The 27,142-nt window shown below is 41.2% G+C and overlaps 1 protein-coding gene across 1 annotated transcript in view; it reads right to left on the reverse strand.

Moving 5' to 3' along the window:
- The window catches only part of MAN1A1 (mannosidase alpha class 1A member 1), a 165,730-nt gene extending 140,760 nt beyond the window's left edge, over positions 1-24,970 (reverse strand). Inside the window, exon 1 of the mRNA XM_030316249.1 lies at positions 24,263-24,970. Within this exon, the coding sequence (XP_030172109.1) occupies positions 24,263-24,883 (621 nt within the window). The 5' untranslated portion in view covers positions 24,884-24,970. The remainder of the gene's footprint in view (positions 1-24,262) is intronic.
- Positions 24,971-27,142: the final 2,172 nt, after the last annotated feature.

The raw sequence follows: 27,142 nt of genomic DNA on the forward strand, positions 1-27,142 counted from the left end.
TTCCTCCACCTTGCTTGAAAAAAGGAAAATACCATTATTGTTAACTATATTACATAGCTTAAGCTATCTGAAAAGGCCTCTGGTTAAAAAAAAAAAAAAACATGTAAAAGGTATTTTTACTTAATACTATGCTTCCTGTTAGTAAAACTAGTCACACTAGTTGAAATATTTGTTGTCTACTTTTATAGAGTTACACAGCTGAGTTACAATTTCTTCTTAATGTAAAATTGCTCTTCCTCAAATATGTGTATATATTTATACGTACAAGAATACAACTTTTCCTATGTTTTATTATAACGACACCAAATCTGGTTTAAAAACGTCAGTATACTTGTGATCTTCAACTATCAATTTCCATATAAACTGACTCTCTTCTACCATGTATTTTCTTCTCATTGTTTGTACAATATTAGAATTCCATATCCTTCGTTTCTGGAAACGAGACTGTTGTTCCAAATAGAGAAGTATGACCTTCTACAGTTGACAGAAAATACCTTCCAAGCACTGAATATAAAATACTGTCCTTGGCTTAGGACTCTTTAACTTGATTTAAAATATCCTTGTTTAAAATGTTCCTCAGAACTAGCAGAATATTTTGCCTTCTCCCAGGATGCTCTGTCAGTATTTAAGAGGAATCTGTCCATCCTACCTGCTTCCTTAGCCCTGTCTTAGAAGATGGATGCCCTTCCAGCAACTAATTACTCACCTTTGAATTTACCGACAAAGATCCAAGGTCCTGATCTAATGGATCAAATGCATGGCCTGTAAATGTTTATCTTTGTTTGCCCAGGAAAGAAGCTGGGCAAAGGTGAGGGTGTCAGAGTGGCCTCGGGTGCGACTGCCTGCCTGTTCCAGTACTGGACTTTACAGACTCCAATTCCACCTCCATTGCCACCTGTTGCTCTGTGCCCAGCTGAACTGTTCATTCCTTCCACAAACATCTGAGCATCTACAGCTACGTGGTCAACACTACATTCCATTCCTATCCACCAGTGGCTAAACTTTACACAGCTGTATGTCCACGACTCTTATCGGTGTTACTAAGAGCTTCAATTCTGATTCCACTTCTGCTTTTTCTCCTTTCTCTGACTTGGATCTTTGGGTACTGGGCTCTGTCCCGCTCAAATCCATGATTACCACGATATACTTTGCTGATATTCTTTGCAACCCAGACTCATGCCTCAACTCTATTCTCAGGATTATTGGTAACCATCCTTTGTAAAGGAACTGCCTTCCTAGCATGCATGGTCTCTAGTCTGTGGGCCCCATTAGCCATTGGCCTGGTCCACCAAATAAATGCCACGATACATGTACAGTTCCACAAGACTAGAAGCACAATGCTGTGATGGTTGCCACTGAGATAATCCAATTTACAAGTTTTTTCTATAGAGTAACATATTTAAATGCTGATTCATTATAATTCAAGGTATCCTCCCCTATTTCAAGTCATTCCTGATAGAGAAACTTAGGCATTCCTCCACATTTCACTAGTAAAGCTAATAGTTTTGCTATAATGAAGTAGCAAAGTAAAGCTAAGAGTTTTTCCAAAATGTCTTCAGCACAAGACTTTAAATAATGAAGTGGCAAAATAAGATTTGGGTAATAGTCATTTCAAAATTGAAGGGGGGCTTTAACTAGTTTTCAACTATTATGTAGCTTGATTTTTAACACGGTGCTCAAGGGTGTAACCAAGTCTACAGTGAGGTAGCTGCTGACAGATAAGGGTCTCTATTCTAACAGCCTGAGATCATAGGAAACAAGCTGGACTTTGTCCAAACCCTTGAAAGATGCCAATTATACTTAAATCGAATTCCTCTTAATCATGAAGTCTGTGAAGAAGTAGTTATCACTGTTCCACCACTTCTAGAAAGTACCACAAAAATGAACCTGTGAAGTTTAACAAAAGACCACATTAAAAAATGTAATTCTGTTGTTATCTGTTTTTCCCAGTTTCTAGCCCTGACGACAAAGTACGGCTGATATGGTTTGTATGGAAAATGTTTTGTTTGCTCCTTTTAAATGAAGTGCCTGGGTGTTTCTCTTTGTACCTGTAGATTCAAAGTTGTAATATAATGACCCAAAAAGGATGGAGTAGATGTCATCCTCACTTCAGCAAATACTTCCTTTTTGCTGACATTTGTAAAAACCAAGAATTTGTTAGCTACAAGAAAAATATATTTCCATTATAACATGATCGCAATCATGTATTTTACCAATACTTAGCAACTGTCTCATGTAACATGAAATCCATTATTAAGTATTTTTGAGTACCTAATTGGTGCTCAGCATGTCAGTTTCCTTCTGCTTTAGCCACAACAATTCAGATCTGCAAGCTATTGCTGTGTTTGTGTCTTCTGGTTATGTTTCTCCACGTACAAAACACAGTGGAAGATATGGGAATGTACCCAGATTCTTTTCTTTCCCTCCCAGGATGTCAGGCTAATCAGCTCTCTGTACCCAGTGGTAATTCAGGTATTGATGACTAACTGACCCAAACATCAGAAGGACAAATTCTGAGACAAATGGATAATGAGAAAGACAACTCAATTAGTTAAACTTGAGACCGAGGTGACAGGGGAGAGGGATGATAGCGAGAAAAAAGTAATTGGAGAATATTCTAAATCATTACTTATGTATAAGAAGGGAATGGGAGGGAATGAAAACAGCAAATACACAAGCCTTATATAATAGAAATAAAAATGACACTGGTAAAATCATTTCAGGGTTTCCAAACAATACACTACAATAAAGGTAAATTCAAAATAGGTAACTACAATGGGTACTTATCTTGCCTATTACTGAGTTTCAATGTAAATTGCAACAGCAAATCCCCAAACTCAAATAATTTCCTTCCTAAGATCTCCAGAAGAAAGCTCACTGGAAAATGAGGAAATGAAGAAAATTAAAAATTTCACCCAATTTTTCACAGGAACCGAGTATTTCTAACCCCTAATTGTGTATTGTAGGGGTTAAGCACACCCTTGTAGAATCTGTTACATATAAAAATAGATACACAAAGGTTTGTCTTTTTAACACCAGAAAATGTTTTCTCTATTTTACTGTAAACCCAGAGCCCCATGTCTGTCAGGCATGAGTATCTTCAGTGTTAAAAGTCACTAATTAAACGTGATTATCTTATTTGCAAATGAAGTTGCTACTAAAACCATAAAAGGGCACTAGTTTAAAACATGGTTTCTTAACCTCAGCACTGTTGACATTTTGGGTAGATAATTCTTCGCTGTAGGAGTTGTCCTGTGCTCTGCTGGAAGTTTATCAGTATCCCTAGTCTCTACGCATCAGATGCTCTGTAGCACATATCCCCAGATGCGATAGCCAATATCTCCAGACATTGTCAACTGTCTCCTGGCAAAGGCTGCGGGAGGGCAAAATAGCCCCAGTTGAGAAACAATGGTTGAAACAAATGGTTAAATTAAAATAGTCATCCTAATACTTTTTTAGCACTATGAACTAGGCACAATTCAACTTCATCCTCAATAACAATTCTTCTGAGGTAGAGCTTATTTTAACCCCTATTTTGCAGATGAGGAAACTGAAGTACAGAAAGGTGAAGTTACTGCCCAAGGTCACTGGACACATAAGTGGCAGAGAGGGAAGTCAAACCTAAGGAGTCTGGCTCCTAATTTCCACATGATAGCTGCGATGACATAGGGAGAACAAACACAACTTACAATTATTTCTCATTCAAGATTTTTAGTAGTCTTATAATATCGGACACCTTACACACCCCTAGTGAGTTCAGAATAGTGATTGGTAAAACAGGAACAATAATGAGATAAAATAAGATAATTTATCAAAAGCAGTTAGGAAAGCCTCAAAAAAAAAAGTTCTAAGAATAATGAATAGAATATTCTTATTTATTCACACTCTTTACATGTGGATGTATCTTTGGTGTCTCTTCCCTGTTTATATGCATATAGCAATTAGAATCGGTTACACAGAGAAACTACTATAAAATGCTGCTTCTGCTTTGGGTTATCCCTACCAGTAATCTGAAGCACGAAGTATCTCCTGGGTAACAGCCTGATTGGTTGATCATAAACCATAGCAACAGGCCACACGATTCGCCAGTGGCTGTTGAGTAGCTCTTGTATATGGGCTGCACCAGGCTTCCCAGACCGCACACACATAGTATCCACAAGTAGTAGGTAGAAATCCCCCCAAAGATGTCCGCTCCCTAATCTAGGTACCTGTGAAATGTAATTTTACAAGGCAAAAGGACAGGTTGCAGATGTAATGAAAGTTACACCTAATTATCCAAGGACAGGTAAGGTAACCTTCAGACACAGAGAGAAGCCTGGATTATCAAGGTGGAGCCAATCTACTCACCTGAGGCCTTGAAAACAGACAATGTTCTTTAACTGGAGGCAGAAGAGAGGCAGCAGAAGGGAGACTGAGAGATTTAGCTGAGCAGCACTCAGTGAGGTGTTGTCGATTTGAAAATGGGAGAGGCACTGTGGACATGAATACAGGCAGCCTTGAAGAGCTGAGAGGCTCCCAGCTAACAGCCAGTAAGGGCACTGGGACCTCAGCCCTGCTGTTGCAAGGAACTGAATTTTGCCAACAAGCTGAATGAACCTCTAAGTGGATTCTCAACCAGAGCCTCCAGGTAAGAGACCAGGCCACCCAGTGCAGAGACATCAAAGAAGCCCACTCACTCTGACCTAAGGAACGGTGAGACATTAATGTTATATAGTTTTCAGCTTCTACGTTTGTGTAATTTGTTACAGCAACTACAGAAAACTAACAGAGCATGCAACATGCCTGAACAAGGAAGAACAGTAACTTACCCACTGCCACAGCATAAATTACCAAGTGGCAGACAAAGATTTAGAAACCCAGTCTTTCAACCCCCAAACTATTTCTTTAAGTAATAAATATCTGCACCATCCTGGAAGCAAATGGTTTTGCATCCATTTACTCGCAGGCTCCTCACAACAGCCATGAAAGCATTTTACAGATGAGAAAGGCTCAAAGACATTGTGTACTTACACAGGGTTAGACTGTTAATAAGTGACAAAGCCATGAGATCTTTTATCTCTTTGCCTTTGCATGTGCTGCCTTTAACAGTGAATGTGTAGTAAATATAAAGGATTAAACAAAGCAAGCCATAAAAGCGCTGAAAGACAAATGATTTTCTGCTGAAGGGAAACAGGTAAGAATTTGTGGAACTAATAAGATTTAAGTTGGGTCTGGATGGACAGGTAGAATTTCCAAAGAATGCTAAGACCTGATATTTTTTTTTAGAAACATGGAATCAAATTCGCGTGTGTGTGTGTGTGTGTGTGTGTGTGTGTGTGTGTGAATTGGCCACCATTAAGGTTAAAATATTTGAACTTTATCCCATTATGAAGCAGCACTATGAGAGGCTGTTAAATAGAGAACATCTCTGGGCAGGTATGTTTGATTCATGAACTAGTGTTTTGCAGGCATGTTTGTATCATAGTTAGTGGAACAACAACATGAAAATGCTGGTAAACTGTCATTTCAAGTAGGCAGAATTTTCTGTAGTGAATATATATAGCAGAACCCCAGACAATCCGCCTCTAACAAGTAGTCCCATGACAAAAGAACCTCCAATAAAAGAAAAGCAGCTGGATGCAGCAGAGATGGAGGGAGACCTCTGTGTATCCAGGCAACCCTGTCTTCTCCAACACTCAAGGGGCTCCGTGTCATAGCTATATTGGTATTAAAAATCAATACTCTACCACTTGGCCATAGTGGATTAGACATCTAACTACAGCTGGGTCAGATTCTCCATTCTGGTAATTTAGAATTTAGTCTCTGAGACACTTTTTGGAATATTAGTACTTTAACTCATTGGCCGTGGAAACTAAAGAAAGCGTTTGTTTGCAGAGGAAAGAATAAAACAGATATGTCTACAAAAGATCAAGTAACCCAGGATAAGAAACTAGAGGCATAGCAGTCTTGGTTCCAGATTGCTTGATAGTTCTAGGCCCTGTAGCATCTTGCTGCACTTCTTGACTTGAATCCATGACATAATCTCTCTTATCTTGCAATAAATATCCCTACCCACTTTCTTTAACCTAAACTGAGTGGATTTATATTCTTACAAAAAAAAATGATCCTTGCATCAAATTCTCAAAACAAAACAAAACAAAACAAACAAACAAAACTTGGGAAAACCCCAAGACTACGTCAATCTACTTGTCTGCCTTCTTCAACTATGTCAGAGTGGCTGAATCCTGCTAAAGAAGAACCAAACAAGTGAGCAGATGGAGCCATCACAAATCCACAGCCGCCAGCCCCAAATGTGTGCTTGGCAGTGCCCAGCAAGCTGACTGTTTCTGTACTTAATGTTTGCACTGCCCCTACTCATCTTGCAGCTACCATCCCACCCCTCCAGTTCCAACCACTTTGGCCTTCTTGGAAGAAAGGTCTCTGTACTTCCTTCCCTCCCCTGCACTACGGATTCCACTCCAAATACACCACTGAATATGTTCTAGTAGGGATCTATTTCTGCCTGCTTGTTACCAAATCTGCAGGTCAATTCTTAGTCCTTATCTTGTTTCTCAGCATCATTTGACACTGCTGACACTCACTACTTAAAATGTTAAATATGCAAAAATGACCCAGGGTGCCATATTCTGCTAGTTTTCTTTCTGTGCTTCTGATGGCTCCTTCCCTGGTGTCTCTTACCCTGTGCATCCCTTAAATGTTGATGTTCCTCGGGCCTTAGGTCTTGAACTCTCGTAGTAGGATACTGTGTCCCTGAGAGAGCTTATCTACTTCTGCAGCTTGATGGTCTTAAGATTGGTATCTCTAGTTCAGTCCTGTCTTTGCAGTGCTTGCTCTTTATTTCCAATTGCCTGTGAGAGACCTTCTACACTTGGACATCTTTCTCATTTAATGCAAAGCACGCCAAACCAAATCCATCATGCCTCTCCATTCCTCTACTTTGCCTAGGTCCCCACCATTACCCCATGAACAAAAACCAGGAACCCAAGCACTGTCTTTGATTCTACTTCCTTCATCTGTCTCCATGTAAGTGTTCACAAAGTTCTGTAAATGTTACCTTTTAAATATCTCAACAATCTGTCCACTTTGGCTATCCCCACTGCCCCCATGTTAAACAAGCCATCATCACCTCTCACCTGGATTACTGCAAAGCCCAATACGAGCCTGACTCCAACCTTATCCCAAAATACAAATTTGAGATTATTTCCTCAATTTAAAACCCTTTCACTGCTCCCAGAGATCTCAAGATAAAGTCCACAGACCTTGTGAGATCCCTTCTCTGCTTTACTTCTCTGGCTTATTTATTAGCACTGGCTTCTCAATTGCTGGTTCATTGCTCATTTAGCTGGTTCAGTTTTTGGCTTACCCTCGGGGCCTTCACACAGGCCTCTCCCTATTCTGTGCCCCCTTCCTCCTGCTCTTCAAGTGGCTAATCTCTACTCACCTCTAATGCTCTACTACTTTTAGAAAGTATTCCTGAAACTCCTAAACCTGAGCTAATGGTCCCTATCACACTCCCACACTGCACCCCAAACTTCCCCTACTGGAACACTTATCACACGTCTCCTCCCAATCCTTGTGGATTCCAGATTGGCACTGGTCTCATATACCTTGCTTACTGTTGTCTATCCAGTGCTCTGTACAAGGAAGTACTCCTAAATATTTCTGGAAAGAGCACTGTTGGAAATGTTTCTTCATTTGGCTTATTTTAGAAAATTAATATTAAAGTTGTTTTTTAAAAACATTTGGATATGAATGATTACTGTACTGCTCCACCTGAATATACTTTAGAAGGAGTTATACTGTCCAATGTATCATCATCGAGGACCAATTAAACATGCTTTGTTGTTACTTCTATGTAAAATCTGAGCGTCAAGTCAGTAACGATGCTTACTTTGACTCAAATCTTTTTTGGCAATATACCTCATCATGAATTTTAAAATTAATATTTCACTTGTGTTACTTTGGTCATACTTTATGAAATGTCTCCCTTAAAAATTAAATAATTGCAAGATTATTCATTCTAAAATTTAGGAGTCATAGTTGCCCCAAGACTAAGGGGAGAAAAGGAAGCAACTTTTTTTTAAATTTACTTTGAGAAAGAGAGAGAGAGAGAGAGTGTGTGTGTGTGTGTGTGTGTGTGCAGGGGAGGGGCAGAGAGATAGGGAGAGAGACAATCCCAAGCAGTCTGCACACTGACAGTGTGGAGCCTAATGTGGGGCTCAAATTCATGAACTGTAACATCATGACCCGAGCTGAAATCTACAGTCCAATGAACCCAGGTGCCCCAGAAAGGAAGCAAATTTAGACTTTTTTCAGAGACTGTCCTCTTTCTCTCCATTTTGACTTAAACAACTTTCCAGGACTTCCAATTATTTTCATTAATGCTTAACGTATAATTTGAGATAATTATATACATACACATAATCATGTATACATTATGTATAAACATATCATTAAGGTGTATATGCTTACATTAATATACACTAATAAACATGTGCTTAATGTGGACCACAATATCATTAAGAGAAGCCTTTGCAAACAAACTGATCATGGGTTTTACTTTCAGAATTAAGTGTAAAAACAAGACACAACAGCACAAACTGAAAACTAAAATGAAAATAAACAAAAACAAAAACCCAGCAGGTTGTTTGCCACAAGCTGAGATGGAATATCAACCCTCATGCTCCTGTTTCCCCCTTACTTCTCAGGCAAAGGAGTGACTCCAGTGACTCCCAGTTCCTTAGTCAAAACAGGTAAGATCCTCAAGGACGCCAAGGCAAGGGGAGGGAGGTGCATTCACCAGGAGTGAATGCAGTTTTGGGAAGATTTGTGCCAGGGCCAGATAGAGCCAATGTCAAATCCCAGGTGAGCCACCCAGAAGCTCTGTAACCCCAGGCAATTTTCACCACCCTTCTTGACCCCCAATTTCTTATGTGTAAAATGGGGAAAATAAGACTGAAGTCACAGGGCTGTTCTGAGAATTAAGCAAGTTTATGTATGTAAAGTGGTTAGCACAGTGCCTAATAAGAAGTAAACACTCAACAATGGTATGCTATAATTACTTTCATATTTTTCATCCCTCTAGAATTAAAATTACAGATAAAAGAGACAAAATCCATACAAAGATGAGACTGTAAAAATCTAGTTATTCGTTGTTTTAATTATCTATAGGTCAAGCTACAGAGAAAATCACTTAAAGGGGCTAGTCTCAGAACAAGAAGAATAACATGCATTCTATTGGGAGAAAGAAGGAAGCATGTTATAGAGTGTAACTGAGAAAGTATATTTTTTTATTAAATGTGTGGTCCTAACTGCTACCTCTGTTTTAAACCTAGAGAAAAAGAGAAAATTAATTGCTATTGTTGTTGTTGTTCATAAATTAAATATATCTGCAAATTAATAGCTGAAGTTTAAGAGTCATTTAAGGAATAAATGCGTTATCTCAAATATTCAGGCAAAATTCTGTTTAAGAAAGAAACAGCTAATGGGGGGCTTCTTATATAATGATGGAAAACTCTAGAATGCATTATATACAGACATTCTCTTTTATGATCACTAATGTGTTCTGTGCCTCTGGGGTTTGTGAAGACCGGGTACTCCAGAGTGAAGTACAAGAGCAGTGGTCTCACCTAGAGATGGAAGAGGGATTTCCCTCCTTACCAGTTTAGTTTACCACCTTCAGATCAGCTCTTGAAAGTGCTGACTGCAAAAATCCCCCAGTGCTTTGGAAAGCCCTAACAACCCTATGGTGATGATGCCTGAGATTTTGACTCAGTCAAAGGCATTCCTTCCTGAGACAGCCTTCCAGCAATTCCACTGAGAGCCAAAGGCCCACAGATACGCCAACCAATCATGTAACTAGACAGCTTTCTCCATAAGGAATTCTAAAACCTTGCAGCAAGTGCCCCACAGGTCAGGAAAAAGGTGATCTACCAGTGCTAATGTCTGGAATTCACCTCTTAAACTTCCAGGAAAGCAAGAGTCCCCGCTGATAACATAGTCCCTTCTTGATGATTAAGGTGACTAGTTAACATCCCACTTCTGCTACTGTTATCTACCTTTGTGTCATTAGCACCACCTCTCTGTGAGAGAAAACACAAAAGGATGAAAGATGACTAATAGCATGGGTTAAAAAGTATGAAAAAAAAAGAGGTGCCTGGGTGGCTCAGTTGGTTAAGTGTACGACTTCGCCTCAGGTCATGATCTCATGGTTCATGGGTTCAAGCCCTACGTGGGGCTCTGTGCTGACAGCTCCAAGCTTGGAGCCTGTTTAGGATTCTGTGTCTCCCTCTCTCTCTGCCCCTCCCTCACTCATGCTATCTCTCTTTCTCTCTCTCTCTCAAAACTAAATGAACACTAAAAAAGTATGAAAGAAAAAATATAGCTAAATTAAGCTAAACTAATTCAGCTAAAATTAATAGTTAATTATCTACGGCATATTCAGCTCTAAAATTCTAAACCTCTATTACAACATCAAAGACAAGTTAGAGGAATTAGGTCAGAGCTTTTACTTATCAAGAATACATACGTTTTCCTAATGAGAAATCCATAGTCAGTTAACTCAAACCTGGTAATATAGTTTGTTAAAACTTCTAGTCCCCAAAGAAGTCCCTTCAAAATGCCTAAATTCTAGTGCCTTTACTTTATGAAAACCTAGAGTGTAATTCTACAGATCACAGGTGGGTGGAGAACTACAACCACAGAAGCAACTACACTGAATCCCAGATTTACAGGCACATTCTAATGGAACTACATTAGAGAAGCATCAAGAAAGAAATAGATGTACAGCATCTCCCCCAAGGGCAACTTTTTGTATTTTAGTTCATTACACTATGCTATATCTTGGAATAGGACTCTCTCCTATTTATAAAATTATTGTCTATTCAATTTCAATCAACTTTAGAAACACTGTCAAGGCATAGGAAATGCAAGATTCTTTTGAATTTAGCTTTTCCGATTTCCTTACCACCAATGTCAGTCAAGTAGATTTAAAATTCTAAGACCGAAACAAATAGATTGGGGAGCGGGGCGTTAAACAAACAAACAAACAAACAAAAAACAGCTAGAAAAAAAGGAGACTAAAACATACGGTCAGCAAAGAATACCGTTAGCTCTCTACACTAATCAGTTTTAATCAAATGAATCCTACTTTGAAATCTAACATGACATGACTTAAAAATTAAAACAATACCATAAGTCAAAAGCCTTCTATTATTTTAGGTTGAAGCATAAGAACTTATGTCTTGTTTCTTAGGTTAAGATTAAATTCAGTTAAAATGTTCTTCAGAAAGCCTTGAAGAATATAATGTTCCAATAAAAGGAAGTAAACTTTTAGAACATTAGTGATGTTCTGTTTCCAAATCTAATCCTCCAGGCATAAGCTACAAAGTTAATAAAGAGCAGATTAAAACCAACCAAGAACAAATTATTAGTTCCGTTTTCCATTTCACTCTTCAATTCTTGTTTTAAATGCACTAGGAATCTCAGCCGCAGACGTGGTTAAAGCTGCAGCGGCTCTAATAATCAGCGGATCTTATCACAAAGGGTGTAGATACTTCCTAAATGAAAGCGCCATATGCCTAATTATTGAGCTAAATTTATACATGTAGCTATCTCTGAATGAAACATTTTCAGCCTTGAAGCTCACAAAATATTTCTTTTCATGCCTTTAAGGTATTTCTCCAGATTTCATTCTCCCCTGCTTTTTTTCTCCTCCCTCAGTTTGAGCATTGTGTGACATACCAGGCCAGGAAGCTAGAGGTAACTGGACACTGATAAATAGTCACCCCCTCTATGGTCTTCCCAAGGATGAACATCACTTCTGTGAGATAACAATTGAAACAAGGCAAAACAATGCTTACTTTCCTGCCACAGGAAGCAGGAATTTTGGCAACAACAACAAAGTACAGAGGTAACAGCAGAAAATACAAGCGAACTAGCATTGGTTAGTTCAACAATACTGCGGCCAAAGTTCCCCCTTCTTTCCTGGAAATGACTTCTCAAATCCACTTACTTACCAACAATCCCTTTCTTAACAAAAGTCCAAGCTTACTACTCCAACCAATCCCTAGTTACTGACAAATAAATACTATAAATACTAATAATGAATGCTATGTGTCAGGTATTACACGGAGAGATTCACATACATTTTCTACTTTAATTCTCACAAGGACTCTGCACAAGAGAAATGTTAGCCCCATTTCACGGGTGTAGAAAGGGAGGCTCAGAAGGGATTCTGCTCTGCCACAGTGCTTCACTGTCTGACTAGAATTTTGGTGACAGACTTGAATTGTTTCTCAATTTGGTTACATTTAAGACAAATTTCTTTCCATTGTTAATTCTGGACCATGAACCGATGGAATAGAAAAAGGTCTCTTCATACTCAGGGGGTCTAACATCTAGTTGGAAGATAACATATATGCTCATGAATTAGCAACCCACAGGGCAAAGACAGAGATAACAAATGCCACGGGAATTTGGAGAAGGGAAGAGCAGCGAAGGCTGGGAAGGTGAGAAAGGGCTTCATGGGGAACATGGGGCAAGTAAGAGGACATGCCAACTGAGAGGAATAAACTAAACAAGGCAAAACAAGTGTTTTGGAGACAGTAACTATGCAAGTTTAGCTAAGGCAGTTTAGTTTAGTTTAACTAAAGCTAAAGTCTCTCCCAATTTAAGAGCTATGTATGATTCAAGAAGCAGAGCCTGATTTATAGAAGACTATGAATGCCAGCCCAAGGAATGAAGACTTCCTCCTAGAGCAATATTTTTCACACTCTAGTCACTTGGCCAGTGGTATCAGCATCAACCAGGAGCATGCTAAAAATGCAAATTCTAGGGCCTACTCAGATCTACTGAATCAGAAATTCTGGGGGCAGAGCCCAGCAATCTGTGTTAATTTGCCCTCCAAAGGATTCTGAGGCTGGCTAAAGTTTGAATTGCTACTCCACAGGAAATGGAGACCCACTAAAACCTCTGAGATAGGTGACTTAAGAGAAGTGATGTTTTAGGAAAATTCATCTAATAGTGAGCTGCAGAATGAATTAGAAAAGGGACCATTTGCAAATTCATAAAGTTCACAGAGCTTCTACCGTGCAATTATTTATATGAGATGGCCCTTTTCAGGAGCTACAAAATATTAAATTGGAAAACAGGAGACCAAGGTTCTTTTGCAAAATATCACACCTTCTTACAGAGGAATTTTTATTAAATTCTAATTTCTCTAGTGGAAAATAACCCCTAACCTATTACTTTTCATTTCAGGGTGGTACTGTAAACATTACTTATAAAAACATCATTGTCTCAAAAATATTTGCTGGCAGGAGGAGTAGGAAGGGGGACACCCAAACCAACTTTAATTAGGTGTCTCATGTATAAAATTGAAATCTAAGAAAAATGACAACTCTTCATAAATGTAATCCACAACTCTAGATAATAATGAATAGAAATGAATGAGGACCCTACCTAATTTAAAAGTCACGTACCTGAAAAATAAAATACTGAATGTAAACATAAAGCAGACTAACTTTTAAACAAACACAAACTTTTATATTCAATTAAGTATTGACTTCCAAAAATATCTCACAAGTATCTACATTGATTTCAGCACTGTTACATCCGGTCAAAAGATTTTTTATGAAAAATCTTCACAGCCAGTTTATGAATCATATAAGAAAATGAATACAGGTTTTCGTTTTATAAATGATTGTGAAAAAAACTTTAAAATGGTTAAAGGTATTTCCTACATTGATTAATTTCTATTCACTAGATCTGATTATGAATGACTTTTGACTGTTAAAAAGTATCAAGCTTTCCCTCAAAAGACAATGGCTTGTAGCCTATGATGATTCATAGAAGGGGCTTCAAAGATGAGTGGACACCATTTTTGGATTATGTGATTATATAAAGTGGGGGTAGGGGCGCCTGGGTGGCTCAGTCAGTAAAGCATCCGACTTCGGCTCAGGTCGTGATCTCACGGTTTGTGAGTTCAAGCCCAGAGCCTGGAGCCTGCTTCGAATCCTGTGTCTCCTTCTCCCTCTGCCCCTCCCCTGCTTGTGCTCTGTCTCTCAAAAATAAATAAATGTAAAAAAAAAAAAATTAAAGTGGGGGTAGGTGTGTCACACTTGAGTAACTCCTCTTGGTATGTTTGCTTAAATAAGCACATTCATTCAACAAATATTTACGGAGTCCTATTATGGGCAAGGCCCAGAGTTAGCTGACCCATTAGGTACATAAGGGGGAAGCTCTGTCCCGCTCTCAACATGTTAGTCCTGGAACCAATTCACAACAATGAAGAGCCAACATCACAGTTCTCTTGGAGTAAGAGAAAGTACTTCTAACCTATGCTATGGCTTTATCTTATTATTGATAGACCACTTACTAAATCATAATTTTTATTCACCCTAACTGCTAAAACAGCTTAAAGCAGTAGTTAATAAATCATCTTCATTTTTTATGCTCCTCAAATTGCCCACCCCACCCAGCTTCCTTTTTGTTGTTTTTTTAAGCTAATAAGTTCTTCATCACATATCCAAAGTTAAGTAATCCCTAGGAGGATTAAATAATGAAGACTAACCAAAATGCTTAATATGAGTAAATATACACAATGTATTAAATACACACCAATTACTAAGTAGAGGTCCTTTTACACTTAATAAGAATGCCTTATAAAATTGCTGACTCGGGCTAATAACTCCTGAGGACACAGTATGGACTGTTGAAACATTTCTAATTATGAGATGAAAACCTATAGTTGACTAGATACATCATAACATTCAACACTGCTAGTTGACTACAAAAATAACATGTCTCGGAGAACAGCATCCTAAACATTCTAAAATTACTATCATCTTAAACCACAATTTATAAAAATAATATAGTACATTTATGTCAATCATTATTCACCATGTTAACGCAGTCTCAGAGCCAAATTGAAACAGTTCTGGCATTTGGCAGACTTTTATGAATTAACCAAGGTCAGAGTAAAAATACATCTTGAAATGTGCAGCTCCTCACTATCTTAAAAACGCATGACTAAAAGCACGTTATTTGAAGGAGTAGCAAAAAACAAAAAGCCCAAATTTCATAAGCAAATCATGCTTTTCTTGCACTCTCAAAATACCTTACGCAAAATGCATATTTATCATATTTAAAACATTAAATACCTGTAAAATAAATAGCATAATTTTTCTTCTGTAAGAAATCAGCTTTGTTAAGACTTGCCATTTTCTGGCATCACTAAAATCACTTCTGAAATTCTATTTGGACTATTTTTGATCTTCAACTATAATCTTAAAATATTAAGAAACCATCCTGATGATTCTAGAAGGAGAAGGATGTCTCCCTCCTTCCCCAGATCTTTAAAGAGGCCAATACTTTCCTCAAATATCTGATGCAAAAGCCCAACTAGAACAATGAAGATGAGCTGATGGAAGCTGGCTGGGTCTTAGCTGCGGAAAAGCAGACTGTTCCAAGGTTCTTGGTAAGTACCCCTATCGATAAAGAATACTTTTTTATTCTAAGGGTCCAACTCAGGGAGGAAGCAAATATTATTGTAAGTTTTTTTTGTATGTTTTGTTTTTTGTTTTTTAAATAAAATGCTGTCTATCACCTTATAGGACCTTGCCTCCTTTGGGAGCCCATGTCTAACCAGCCAGCTTGTTAGATCCACCTTCTCTGATGGACACCCCACTCCTTGGGCTTCCAGGCTTTGCCTTTTCCCTAAATCCTGCCCTTTAATAACTTCCTTGTTCTATCCAACTCACAATGAGGAAATGCAACTAGTCAACCAATACAGAAGAAATTGTTGCTCAAAGGAACGCAAATTAAATATAAAAGATACTGTTTCATCACCTATGAAATTTACAAAGATTCAGTAGACTACAGTCACTATATTACAAGTGGAAGCATAAATTCTTTTTGGAAAATAGCCCTCAAAATGTACTATGATCCCTTGATCCATTCATTTCCTCTTCTAGGAATTCAAGGGGAAATCCTACTTATGGGGGGTTAGAGCAATAAAAAATGATATGGAAACTTAATGGACAAAGGTGTTTATCTCGGCATTTTTTATATGAAAATAAAAACTGGAAATAATCTAAATGTTCAGATCCAAGGGAATGGCTAAACAAACTATGATACTTCAATTACATATATTATATTATCATCAAATGACACAGTTATAACTGTGGGGGAAAAAAAACCCTATATGTTGGGGTGAAGTAGTATTGATATTACCTGTGACTAAATGATAGGACTGTGAAGGATATTTTTTTTCCTTTTTCTATTCCTGTGTACTTCTAAATGTTCTCCCCACTACCACCCACCCCTGGCCAGCACTAGTTTGTAATGAAATAAGACAATGAAAGATATTTCCTTCTTCTACAAACCTATTCTCGCCCTTGCTAAGACAAATCTCAAAGTATAATAATTTCTGCTGGGCAACTTGAGTGATATACTTTTAACAGCGGCCTTTAAGAAGCAATACATCTATGAAAGGGAGGCACTGATGGCAAAATTTCAGGCAGCTGGGAATGAGATTTCGAGACTGGGAACACACCCCTGCGCTTCCTTCATCATTCCACAGGGCTGTCCTTTAGCCTTATGCCCTGACAGAGAGTCAGTGAGGAAACACACACTTTACACAGTTCCAGCACATACTGTTGTGAAAGGGGAACTAGGGTCAGACAATCATGCCCAAACATCAGCTCAGGGAATTTGGACATGGCTACCCCCAGCAGGGATCATGAGCCCTGGCCTCCTGTCTCTGGACCTTCTAGACCCTTAGAAAAATCAAGTGTTCCTCATAGGACTTTGAAAAGACCATTCAGTGAGAAAGGACTTGGTAGATAGATTCCAGCAATAGCTCATGGACTTTGCATGGCTTAAGTTCCCTCTGCATCAGTTCACAGCCTGTTTACATGCCTCTTGGCCACACCCTTCCTCATAAACCCACACCCTCGGCAAACAGGTATCCCTGCTAGTCTGTAGCAAAGAGGGTGTCAGCATATGGCATGCTGTTATTAGACCCCCCCGGAAGAAGCTGGTGTGTTTCTTCATGTCCTCATCCCTCTCTTCCATGCCTCCTCTCACACCAAGTGCCCTCACCGAACTAAGGACTGGGGACAGGACAACCCAGTGGGGGACCCACATACCAAAGTGTGAAGAAGTGCAAAGGAAAGTTAGTATAGTATGGCCTGTCACTAAATGAACAGATGCAGAGCAAGAGTGATGGGAAAGCAGTGAGGCAAATCAGGAACTGGGCCTTTGATAAACTTAAGAACCGGGACACAAATGGACTGAAAAAAAGGACCTGATGGAGGCAGGCATTCTAGTTACAAAAGACAAGTGACTACAAAGGATAGCGGGCCTTTTAATTTTATTATCTCTGTTCTGGATTATCTGCTCGACTCCTGGGCATTAATGTACCTAAAGCAACTGCCAGAGTATTCAAGATGGAAAGGAGGGCTGCGCCTTTTAAATGCTCTTAAACCTTAATCTCATCTGGTTTTCTTTCAAGTACCTAATGATCACAGATGTCTGTGTCAGGACCCAGTGGGAGTAGGGCAGTGCTGCCCCCTTCTTTGGAGCAAAGGAATTAGTCAGCATTGCTTTCTCAGGCAATACCTTACCAAGCAAAGATGTTCCTGTCCTTCTCAGATGGTCTCAGTGGGGCTTCTCACTGCTGGTCTGCCATTCAGGGCTGAGGAGGAGGGAGGGCCAGGCCAGCCAGCCTCCAAAACATATGATCTCATTAGAGTCAAGAAATCACAGGCAGAGTGGGGCCTTCAGGCTAAGACGCAGTTCCCAGCTCTGACTTTAGTGCACTGGGGGGAATTTCAGGAAGTCACAGCTCGCTGGGCCCTGTGTCTCATGGAAAATGAGTACTGGGCTTCAGGATCTCAGAGGTCTTTCTGGGCCAGAAACCCTAATAAATCTCAATTCATGGCTCTCAAAGAAGGGCAAAACCTTTGAATTATAAAGTATAAATGCTTTATGTGAATTTTCATTGTTAGGGGATAGACTGAGCTCTGATTATAGCATTGATCATGATGAAGTAAATTTCTGTCAAGTCTAAAATAATTTTCTTCTCATTTCTTAAAAACATTCCTCCAAAGGTAAAACTGCTTAAAACACACTTAACTCAATCTATTTCAGGGAACAGTTTCAATGCCTAAGAGGTAACTCAAGGACTGTGATGGCTCTGAGAAGATGGCAGTTCAGCAATAAGCACATTTGACTATGAGAAAGAAACTAATTCTTTGACAAATACTTGAAGTACAGAAGCTGAAGAAGTCTATCATTTTAAAGATACCTGAAGTTTTTTTGGAATTCGGAAGGAATCTGAGAAAATCAGAGTTGACAGTAACACAGTAAAATCATAGCTGTCTGGAAAGATCATCTTGATGAGCTGGAAATGTATCCTTTTAAGCACTAAACTTAATTTGAACTGTTTTTGGTAACTTTTTGAAACTTCATTATCCACTTCCTGATTTACTAAACAGTATGAAACAATGTAATCTTAGATTGATAGCTTTAGGTAGCGACTAATAATAATAATAGCAAGTGGCATTTATCATACACACACCTGGCACGCTGAATATCATTCGAAGTGTTCAGTGTGGATGATCTCATTTGAGACCTCTGATCCAACAAAATGGGTGCCATTATTATCTTCCTTTTACAAATGAGAAAAGTGAAGCTCAGAAAGATTAAACTGTAACTCCTTTAAGGTCAAAGAGCTGGAAATGGAAGAGATTCAGGTTCAGGTCATCTGCCTCCAGACCAGCCCTTCTCACCACCACAGCACTGCAAGTGGTTGGAGCAGGAACAGGCAAGGGCATCTGGAGACTCTTCAGGACCTACTTGGGTAAAGAGAACTGTGCTCCCACAATATAGAACCCATAGGGGTGTAATGTTTACATGTATGTCTACTTTTTGAAAAATACAGTCCTGCAGGCCAGCTATCAATTCTACTGTTACACATGATGCAATGTCAAAAGAATATGCACATTTATAGTTTGAAAGCACTCCCCCACACAGTCACACTTCTTTTCTCTAAGCTGTCTCTCTTCTCTTTTGCTTCCCCACCTCTCTTTGTAAAGAATGTCCAACTGAATGATTACAAATGTCTCGGCTTCCCACAGATCTTTACAAAGAGAAAAAAATGTCGCATCAAACTTTTCCTGAGTGGCTTTAAAAAGAAGAGGTCTTCTAAATCATGCCGCTAATAAGATTTAAAAAACAATGACTACAGTTCATGTAACTTAACTAATATAAACTCAGATTTATAATACTGCAGAATTGTGTTTTGTACTCATCCTACATTAAGGCCTTCAAATAATGAATATGGCCAGTCCATTTATACACTTCAGTGGCATTTGATTTAGGAGGCAAACCATGGTAAGACAGTGAGCATGTTGAGATAGGGCTTCTTCCATCCTCAACTCTAATGTGATTTCGAGAAGAATCTTTGTGTCTCAGTTTCATCTACTGTAAAATGAATAAGCTGAGCTATCTTTAAGGATTCATACAGATGAATGAACACTTTATGGCTCAGAGAATATATTTACTTTTAAAAATCAGAGAGTTATCATTTTTACGGCATATTGTTAGTAACAGAAAAAAAATTTGCATAGTTTGCGTAAACGATCTTTAAACAGGTTTGGGAGTGGGGGTAAAGGGGTGGGGGTGTGGTTAGCTAGAGGTAGTTCAATTACTTAACACTAAACAAGACAGTAGGCTAAGAACTGAGGGAAAAGTCATGACTTAGTTTCCCCAAAGAAAGAATCTCTTCCTTAAACTACCAAATGCTGGTTTCTCCTTTACCATGTAGATCTGCTTAGGGTCAAGCATTTCATACTATCTCTGGAGTCCACCAGGTAGATGCTCCTATTTGACCATTCAAAACTCATCTTTGACAAACACATACATTTTTATGGTTTTGTAGAACCATAAAGAACTTAAAAGGCCACAGGTTCTCTATTGGGCCAGAGGGTATAATCAGGTTCCAATGTAGTGCTGATCTACCCATGTATATTTATCCCTCATCACTCATACTGGTCTGTGGGTATTCCTCTTCTCTGACATTGAGACACATGCTTTAAACTCTCCTTAATGAAGAATTTGTACTACCATAGTTTATGGAATAATTCAATACAAATATGTAAGCTCTCCACTGACATCCAAAAATTCAGATGTCATACAAAGGCATATGAGAAATACTAAGATATATTTCTTAGGATGGTTTATTTTACCAGCTCACCAAAGACATACAGAAGCATTGACTTGAAAATGCACTTTTTAACCACTTTTCATACCCTTAACTAGGTTCCCAGGCCTAGTTTAAAGAGGAAGACAGAATACTCCTCTCAAATTATCAACAGCTTCCAGAAAATTAAGCTGAACGTAATTGATTATCCATTCACAGTCTTTTCTTGCTTTCATGTGTTAATATTCAACAGTCAGCATCTACTCTAGTACTTAGACCATTGAAATTTGAATTTATTCATCTATTCATTAAAGAGAAGAAAAGATTTTATTAACATTCTATGACCTACCTGCTCTGGGGAAAGACCTAAGAGTGGGGGAATCTGGCATTTGCCCATTGTTAATATCAAGTGCGTTTCAGACCAGGATGAGCAGGATAGGTGAGGTAACCTGAGAGTATTTCAGTTCCTCTGGAGTCAGGTCTTCAAATTGTGACTTTTAGTATTATGCAAATATTATTTTCCACATCAGAACTACCCATACAAATAAACTGTAAAGCTGAGTTTCAAAATAAAAGTATTAGTCTGTCAAGGTAGATTATTCCTACATCTGATCTTTAATAAAAAGGGGTTGATCGTCAATAGCTGACTTACAGACTCAAGAACAACGTAAGACTAGACTAAGGCATAAAAATATGTATTTAACCATTAGCTATCAATATGAACATTTTCTTTAAACTTACGATCATATAAACAGGTCTGGAATAAAAAACTAAAGACTGCTTTGAGAAGCCTAGAGACAACTGTGACCCATGGCTAACCAGTCCTAAAGCCTTACCTGATAGACCCAAAGTTGACTGTCAGCCCCTTCATCCCTACCCCATTTAGGTTGGTGGAGATTCCAGCTGGAGATTCCAGTCTGAGAAAGGAGGAATCCCTCTGACAACTTAACTGTCTTCAGCCCCTATTACTCAAGGACTCTCCATAATTCCAATAGATGAAAAATGAAATTATTCATCCTCTAAATTAGGAATATGGCTCTAATCCTAAAGGACAGTGCTTTGTAGACTCAACAAAACAAAACAAAACAAAACTGGAAAAGAGCTTCCCGATTAAAAGAAAAAAAAAAAAAGGGTCAAGGTAGAAGAGAAACTATTCTTCTAAAAATTCCATGGTGCTATTTTAACTTCTGTACTTCATTATTTTAACACTGCTTTTTACATTAAGCACAACCTGAGTACAATTTTAAACAGATCAAACTCATGAAAATATGTATTATGTATTATAAAATTCAGGGAAATTCCAGAGTTGGTTTACAAAGTTGTTTTGGGGGGGGGGGTATCTTGGTTTCAATTTTAAGTTTTACATCAAAGATCTACCATCCGTCAAATTAGTATTGAACAGCATATAATGCCTTTTTGTAAAGAGTGCTAGGCAATATCCTATTTGAAATTATGGCTGTCTGCTCGTGGCACAAATTTGTTAAAAATTTACCAAAGTGCCAGTAACAATTGTGTTGGCAGTATAAAAACAGTGTTCGCTGCCTTTAAACCAAATTTACAAAATAAATGTTTGGCTCAGAAATTATAGTCTACGCTCTCAACATATTAGACTTGCCTATACCTTCTAAATTTTAGCTATAAAACTGTTAGTACATTCAGGTGTGATAGAGAACCTAAGTATATAAAGAAAACTAGAAAATACAGGAACAACAAAGATCAAAACCAAGGCAAAGATCCACTGGTCCATGACAAATGTCCACGGTGGTGCCAGAAACAGACTCTAAAAGTGTGAAGTTAAAGTGCAGGGTACTCACTCTATTCACAACGGATAACCACTCTTTCCCCTCTAAACCTGAACATTTTCAGCACAGTTTCAGAATGGCATGAGTTACTTTTTTTTTTTGGGGGGGGGGGGAGTGGTTTACAAAGGAGCACATCTGCCTGAACTAATCTGATGAAAAACCATAATCCATTTCTTCCCATTAGCTTTTGACTAAACACTGAAGCTAATTATGTCAGCTTTTTTGGGTTTTCACAGCAACATGGAATTTTAAAGAACACATTTAGTTCCACCACTTTCTGCAAGACTGGGCAGTTTCAAAACATCTAACTGCTAAGATGTTAGCACCACACAGACACAGAAGGCTACATAAATTTTCCTTATAAGGCTAATTAAGACCTTTTGATTTAGAGAGACAGAGAACATGGATCTAATACGGGCAGATACGCATACTGTCCTGAATTCCCACTGCTTCTGCTCTAAATGCACTTTTAATCGCTATTGGTCAGTACCAATCGCTTTTTAACTTCCATGCATCTTCAGTATTTGAAATAATTTCTTTGGACAACTGTGATCTGCACTAAGTGGCAGCTCATAGGAATTTAAAGGCGTGAAACATGTGAATTACACTGTTTTAAACCTAAGGGAAACGTAAACATACAGATTTGGGGTTAATTTACATACAGGTTTCATTTGGAAATTTTTAAGGAGGATGGGAGATGAAGAGGAGAGGGAGACTGGTGAGAAGTAGAGCTTTTTCCCCCATTTTCCTGGTTTGGTAGCCCTGGCAGGATTGAAGGGCTTCCCAGAGAAGGGAATCTGCACGACAGAAGTTGTCCAGGTGCATAAAATCCTTTCCCTCAAGTCTGGGGTTCTATGCCTAAGGAAGAGTCCCAAAGTAGGAAGGCTGATGGGCTGTTGAAGGAAGCTACCTTCACAAAAGGAAGAAGGCACCCTCCTCGTGCCTAGGGTAAACTGAAAGGGATTCAAATCCACTTTAACTTGCTCAATTACAGCTTAACCAAATTCACCTGGTCTTATAGTTAAGGTCATAAATCCTGTGACAATCCAGCTGCCTGTTCTGTAGCCACTCACGCTAAATACCTCTTCACCAACTCGAACATTCTGTTTATTCTCTGAAAATGGGGGAATGAGGATGCTTCCTTTCCTGATTACCCACCCAATATCAAAACACAAAATTTATTTTCAGAGACTGTGAAATTTTTTAAATGATAAAAATATTACTTCCCCTCATAATGCATTTTAGAATGACTTGGGATGAAATGCTTTTAATATGGTTCCTACAGCTCTTGGATTGTGTAAAAATCCAGGCGGGCACAGTTTTACACAGGGGAGTAGCCGTGGAAGGAAGCATGTCCACAAAGAGCCTGCTGACTGGTGACAGTGACGGGGCTTCAAGTCCTGACTTGGTCACTAACTGGTTCTGGGGCTTTTGGGCTTCTCAACTTTCATCTTTAAATTGACAGCCCCAAATGACTTTTAAGGTCCCCTTCAGCTTTAAGCCAGTGAAGTAACCGTACGTTACAAGTACGAGAAAGAAATTATGAAAGACTTATCAAAGTCCATGTTTGTCCTGGATTAACTTTGTCATCTCTGTGCTACTGTGGAGGCAAACCTGTTGCATCACATAAAATACTCTTTTTCTGGCTACATTAAAAATGCAAGAAGAGACAATAGGCTGGCTCTTTAAATGTTTCATTTTTTTAAAGTGTAAACAACAGCATGTCCCCTGTTATAGGGAGTTCTCAAGTTTCACCTTTATAGTCTGTAAGTATACACAGGATGCCACCTGGCAGAATAAGGCCACACCAGGGTGTGCTGGCTTGCTGTTAGAACTCTGTTATCCTGCGCGATTGATGCTTTGCATTTATTTCAAGCCATGTCCGAGCCTTGTTTTGGGGCTGTTTGGGACCTTCGCTGTCAGTTCACAGGGACGATTAACCGTGTAGTGGCCAGTGAAAGACGACGTTTGCACACCACCTGCCCATGTATGTAATGTACCTCTCGTGGCTTATGCTTACCAGAGCATGCAAGTTAAAAGCAACGGGATTCAACCTCATATCGTAACTGGCTACATGTACTAGGATAGCGAAAAAAGGAAAACGAAAGAGCCTTTGACATTGCACCTGGTGGAAGCGAAAAACCTCTATGTCCCCTTACACGTTAATGTTACAGTCTTAAGAGTTTCAAAGGTTTGTCTTTTCTCCCAGAAAAACGCTGCCAGGCAGGAGGGGTTCCCAGTACGGTGCACTCACCTCTTTGATCTTTGCCCTCTTCTCGCGGATGGCTGCGTCGGCCGGCTCCCGGCCAACCGCCCCGATCGGGGGCACGAAGTCCACCGGGGGCAGCCTCCTGAACACCGCCTTGTCACGCAGCTGGTCCTGGGCCACCTTCTCCTTCTCCAGCAGGATGTCTCTTTGGATCTCCTCGGGCAGCTTCTGCAGGGTCTCCTTGGCTTCCCTGAGAGCCCGCTCGTGGTTTTCGCGGATCCTGGCCAAGTTGTCCTCCAGGGCGGCCGCCGGGTCCCCGGGCGCGCCCTCCTCGCCGCGCCTGGCTCGCCCATCTGCCGCGTCCTCGGCGCGCGCCCCAGGCCCGGACTTGTGGTCGGCGGCCGGCTGCAGGGCGGGGCTGGAGTGGAACAGGACCCCGCTGAGCAGCTTGGAGGAGTCGGGCAGGAAGAAGATCGCCCCGAAGCAGAGCGTGATGAAGGCGCTGAACACCAGCAGCAGCACGAACTTCTCCGTCAGGCGGAAGGCGGCGGGGCCGGATGCCTTCCTGCCGCCGCTGCCGCCGCCGCCGAGCCCCCCGCCCAGGCCGCCGCCCAGGCCGCCGCCAGCCGGGCTGCTGAAGAGCGGCAACAGGCCCCCCACCGGCATCCCTCCAGCCGCCGCGGCCGCCGGGGTGCCCGCTGTCCAGTGGCCCTGCGCCGCGCCGCTCAGCAGCCAAACTTCGCCGCCGCCCGGCGTCAGCGGCTGCGGGGCTGGGTCCTGCGCATCCAGGCCGCCCGAGCCCCTGGGCTGGGCTGCAGGTATGCGCCGGGGAAACAACTCTTCCGTGGGTCTTCTCCCAGGGGCAGCTCCTTTGGCAAACAAGCACGCGCGACAGACCGCTGGCTGCAGCCCCTGCGGGGAGAGAAACAGTAAAATGTGGTAATTACGATGATGGTGATAAAGTTTCCAGAGGGTCTCCGCCCTCCGACGGCCGTGCGAGCCGCCGGGACAGCTCCCCCAGCGCGGAGTGGGGAGTCCGGCTCCGGGCACCGCCCTCAGAGCTCCCTCTTTGGACTTGGGGGGAAGTTTTCGGGTCCCGGGGGGCGGGGTGTCCTGCGCACACCTGGAGCAGGGCCGCGTGCTGGCACCTCCTGGAGAGGGCAGCGCGCCTCTGGGCAGGAGGGACGCAGCGCGGGTCGGGGGGCTCGTCAACTTCGCCAGCTCCCCATCTCGGAGCTGGGACGAGCTGCCTCTGCTTCCCCGGCGGCGGCTGAGCGCGCAGCCCGGCCACCCCGCAGCCCCGGTCGCGGCTCGGCAGGGCTAGCGCGCCGACCCGCGGGCGAGTAGGAGCGAGCAGGGCTGCACGACGCCCTCCACCGCGGCCCCGCGAGCACTAATACCACTGCCGGTCTCGGGGCTTTCGGAAACGAGGGCGGTGACGCGTCCGGAGAGTGATGGCGCGGCCGGGCCAATCACGCACCGCTCAGGGTCCCGCGGGGGCGGGGCCGAGGCGGGGAGGGGGCCGCGCGGGGCGGGGAGTTTACGGGAAGCACAGCCTCGCGGGGGCCCGGCCGGGGGCGGGGAGGTCGCGGGTCTGGGAGGCGCGGGGCTGGCGGGAGTTGCGGCTGGCTGGCCGTCCAGACCCGCGCCGGAGGCCCGGGGCGCAGGGAAGCGGGTGGGGAGAGAGGGGTTTCGGGGTCGGGGAGTGTATCCCGCGCGGTCCTCGGGCCCGGGTCGCAGGGGCTCCTTGGCCTCGAGTGGCCGGGGAGGTGCCCGGACTGACGCAGGACCTCCCTGCCGGCCCTCGGACCCGCCCCCCCGGGCCACGCCAGGCCCGCTCCGAGGGGTCCCGGGAAGGCCACGTCTCGCGGAGAATCGTCCGACGCCGGGTTGTTCAGAACGTGTCTTTTCTCCAGTTCCCTCTTTTTACCCAAGGCGGGGATTCCCCCGGTGCCCGGTGGCAGTCAAACCAAAAGTCCCTCGCCGAGGAGCTGTGATCCGAGAGCATTCGAGCTCTGTGGTCCAACATCCTTTAGCGTCCTAAGAGACTCATCGTTTTGTGGTTGCTCAGGATGCTTCGTCTGCATCCTTCCCCCTCCCACTTAAAGAAAAAAAGTTGTGTACCTCCTCCACCCACTCCCACTTTCAAAATTCATTTACCTCATAGAAGTTAGTCAAATTTTCCATTTAAAGAAGACAGTTTTATGCCATAGCTTCAAGTAATAAATTTCAACACTGTGTTGAAATTAAGTCTTGGCTGTGACTACTTCCAGGGAAGTAAGGACTTGGTCCAATAGAGATGGTTTTCAAGACAGCGTTATTTTCCAAAATGTGTTTGTAATTTCCCCGTTACTCTGCAAACGAAGGGTTATCAGAGAGGAAAAAGTTGACTACTGACTTCTCATTTCTGAAAGCTAGTCTGAAGCAGCCTTATCCTATGCCTCCCCCTTTTCTGGAAGCGTGACTAGCTCTGTTTCTGCTTGCCTAAAAACAAAGGAAACAGCTGGCAATTTACAGGAAGGTGCCCACAGTACCGTTGTTTCAGGTGTTAGACTGCATAAGAAAATATAAAAAGTCTCATTACAGTTTTCATCTAACTGTTCATTTTAACCATCACTATTTGTTGTGTCTTTATTTTGAGTAAAATGAGTGACATGCCCACTGTTTCTGTTGATGGGAGGTTGTTGTTTGATAAAACCGACCTATGGCTTTAGTTATTCTGATAACTGCTGTGAAATTCTACGCCCAGAAGAGTGCAGCATATCCAAGCAGGGTAACAAAGTTTAGAAGGACTGAAAAAGAAAACAACGATGTTTTAAAAATTAAATGATGGAATAGTAATTTTTGTTTCAAACTACATTTGCTAGTTGTGGATAGACTGAAGAGTTGGAATCAGTGTGAAATAATATTGCTTATTTTCAACAG

This window comes from Lynx canadensis, chromosome B2 (genome assembly GCF_007474595.2).
Source record: "Lynx canadensis isolate LIC74 chromosome B2, mLynCan4.pri.v2, whole genome shotgun sequence".
In the NCBI taxonomy this organism is placed as follows: domain Eukaryota; kingdom Metazoa; phylum Chordata; class Mammalia; order Carnivora; family Felidae; genus Lynx; species Lynx canadensis.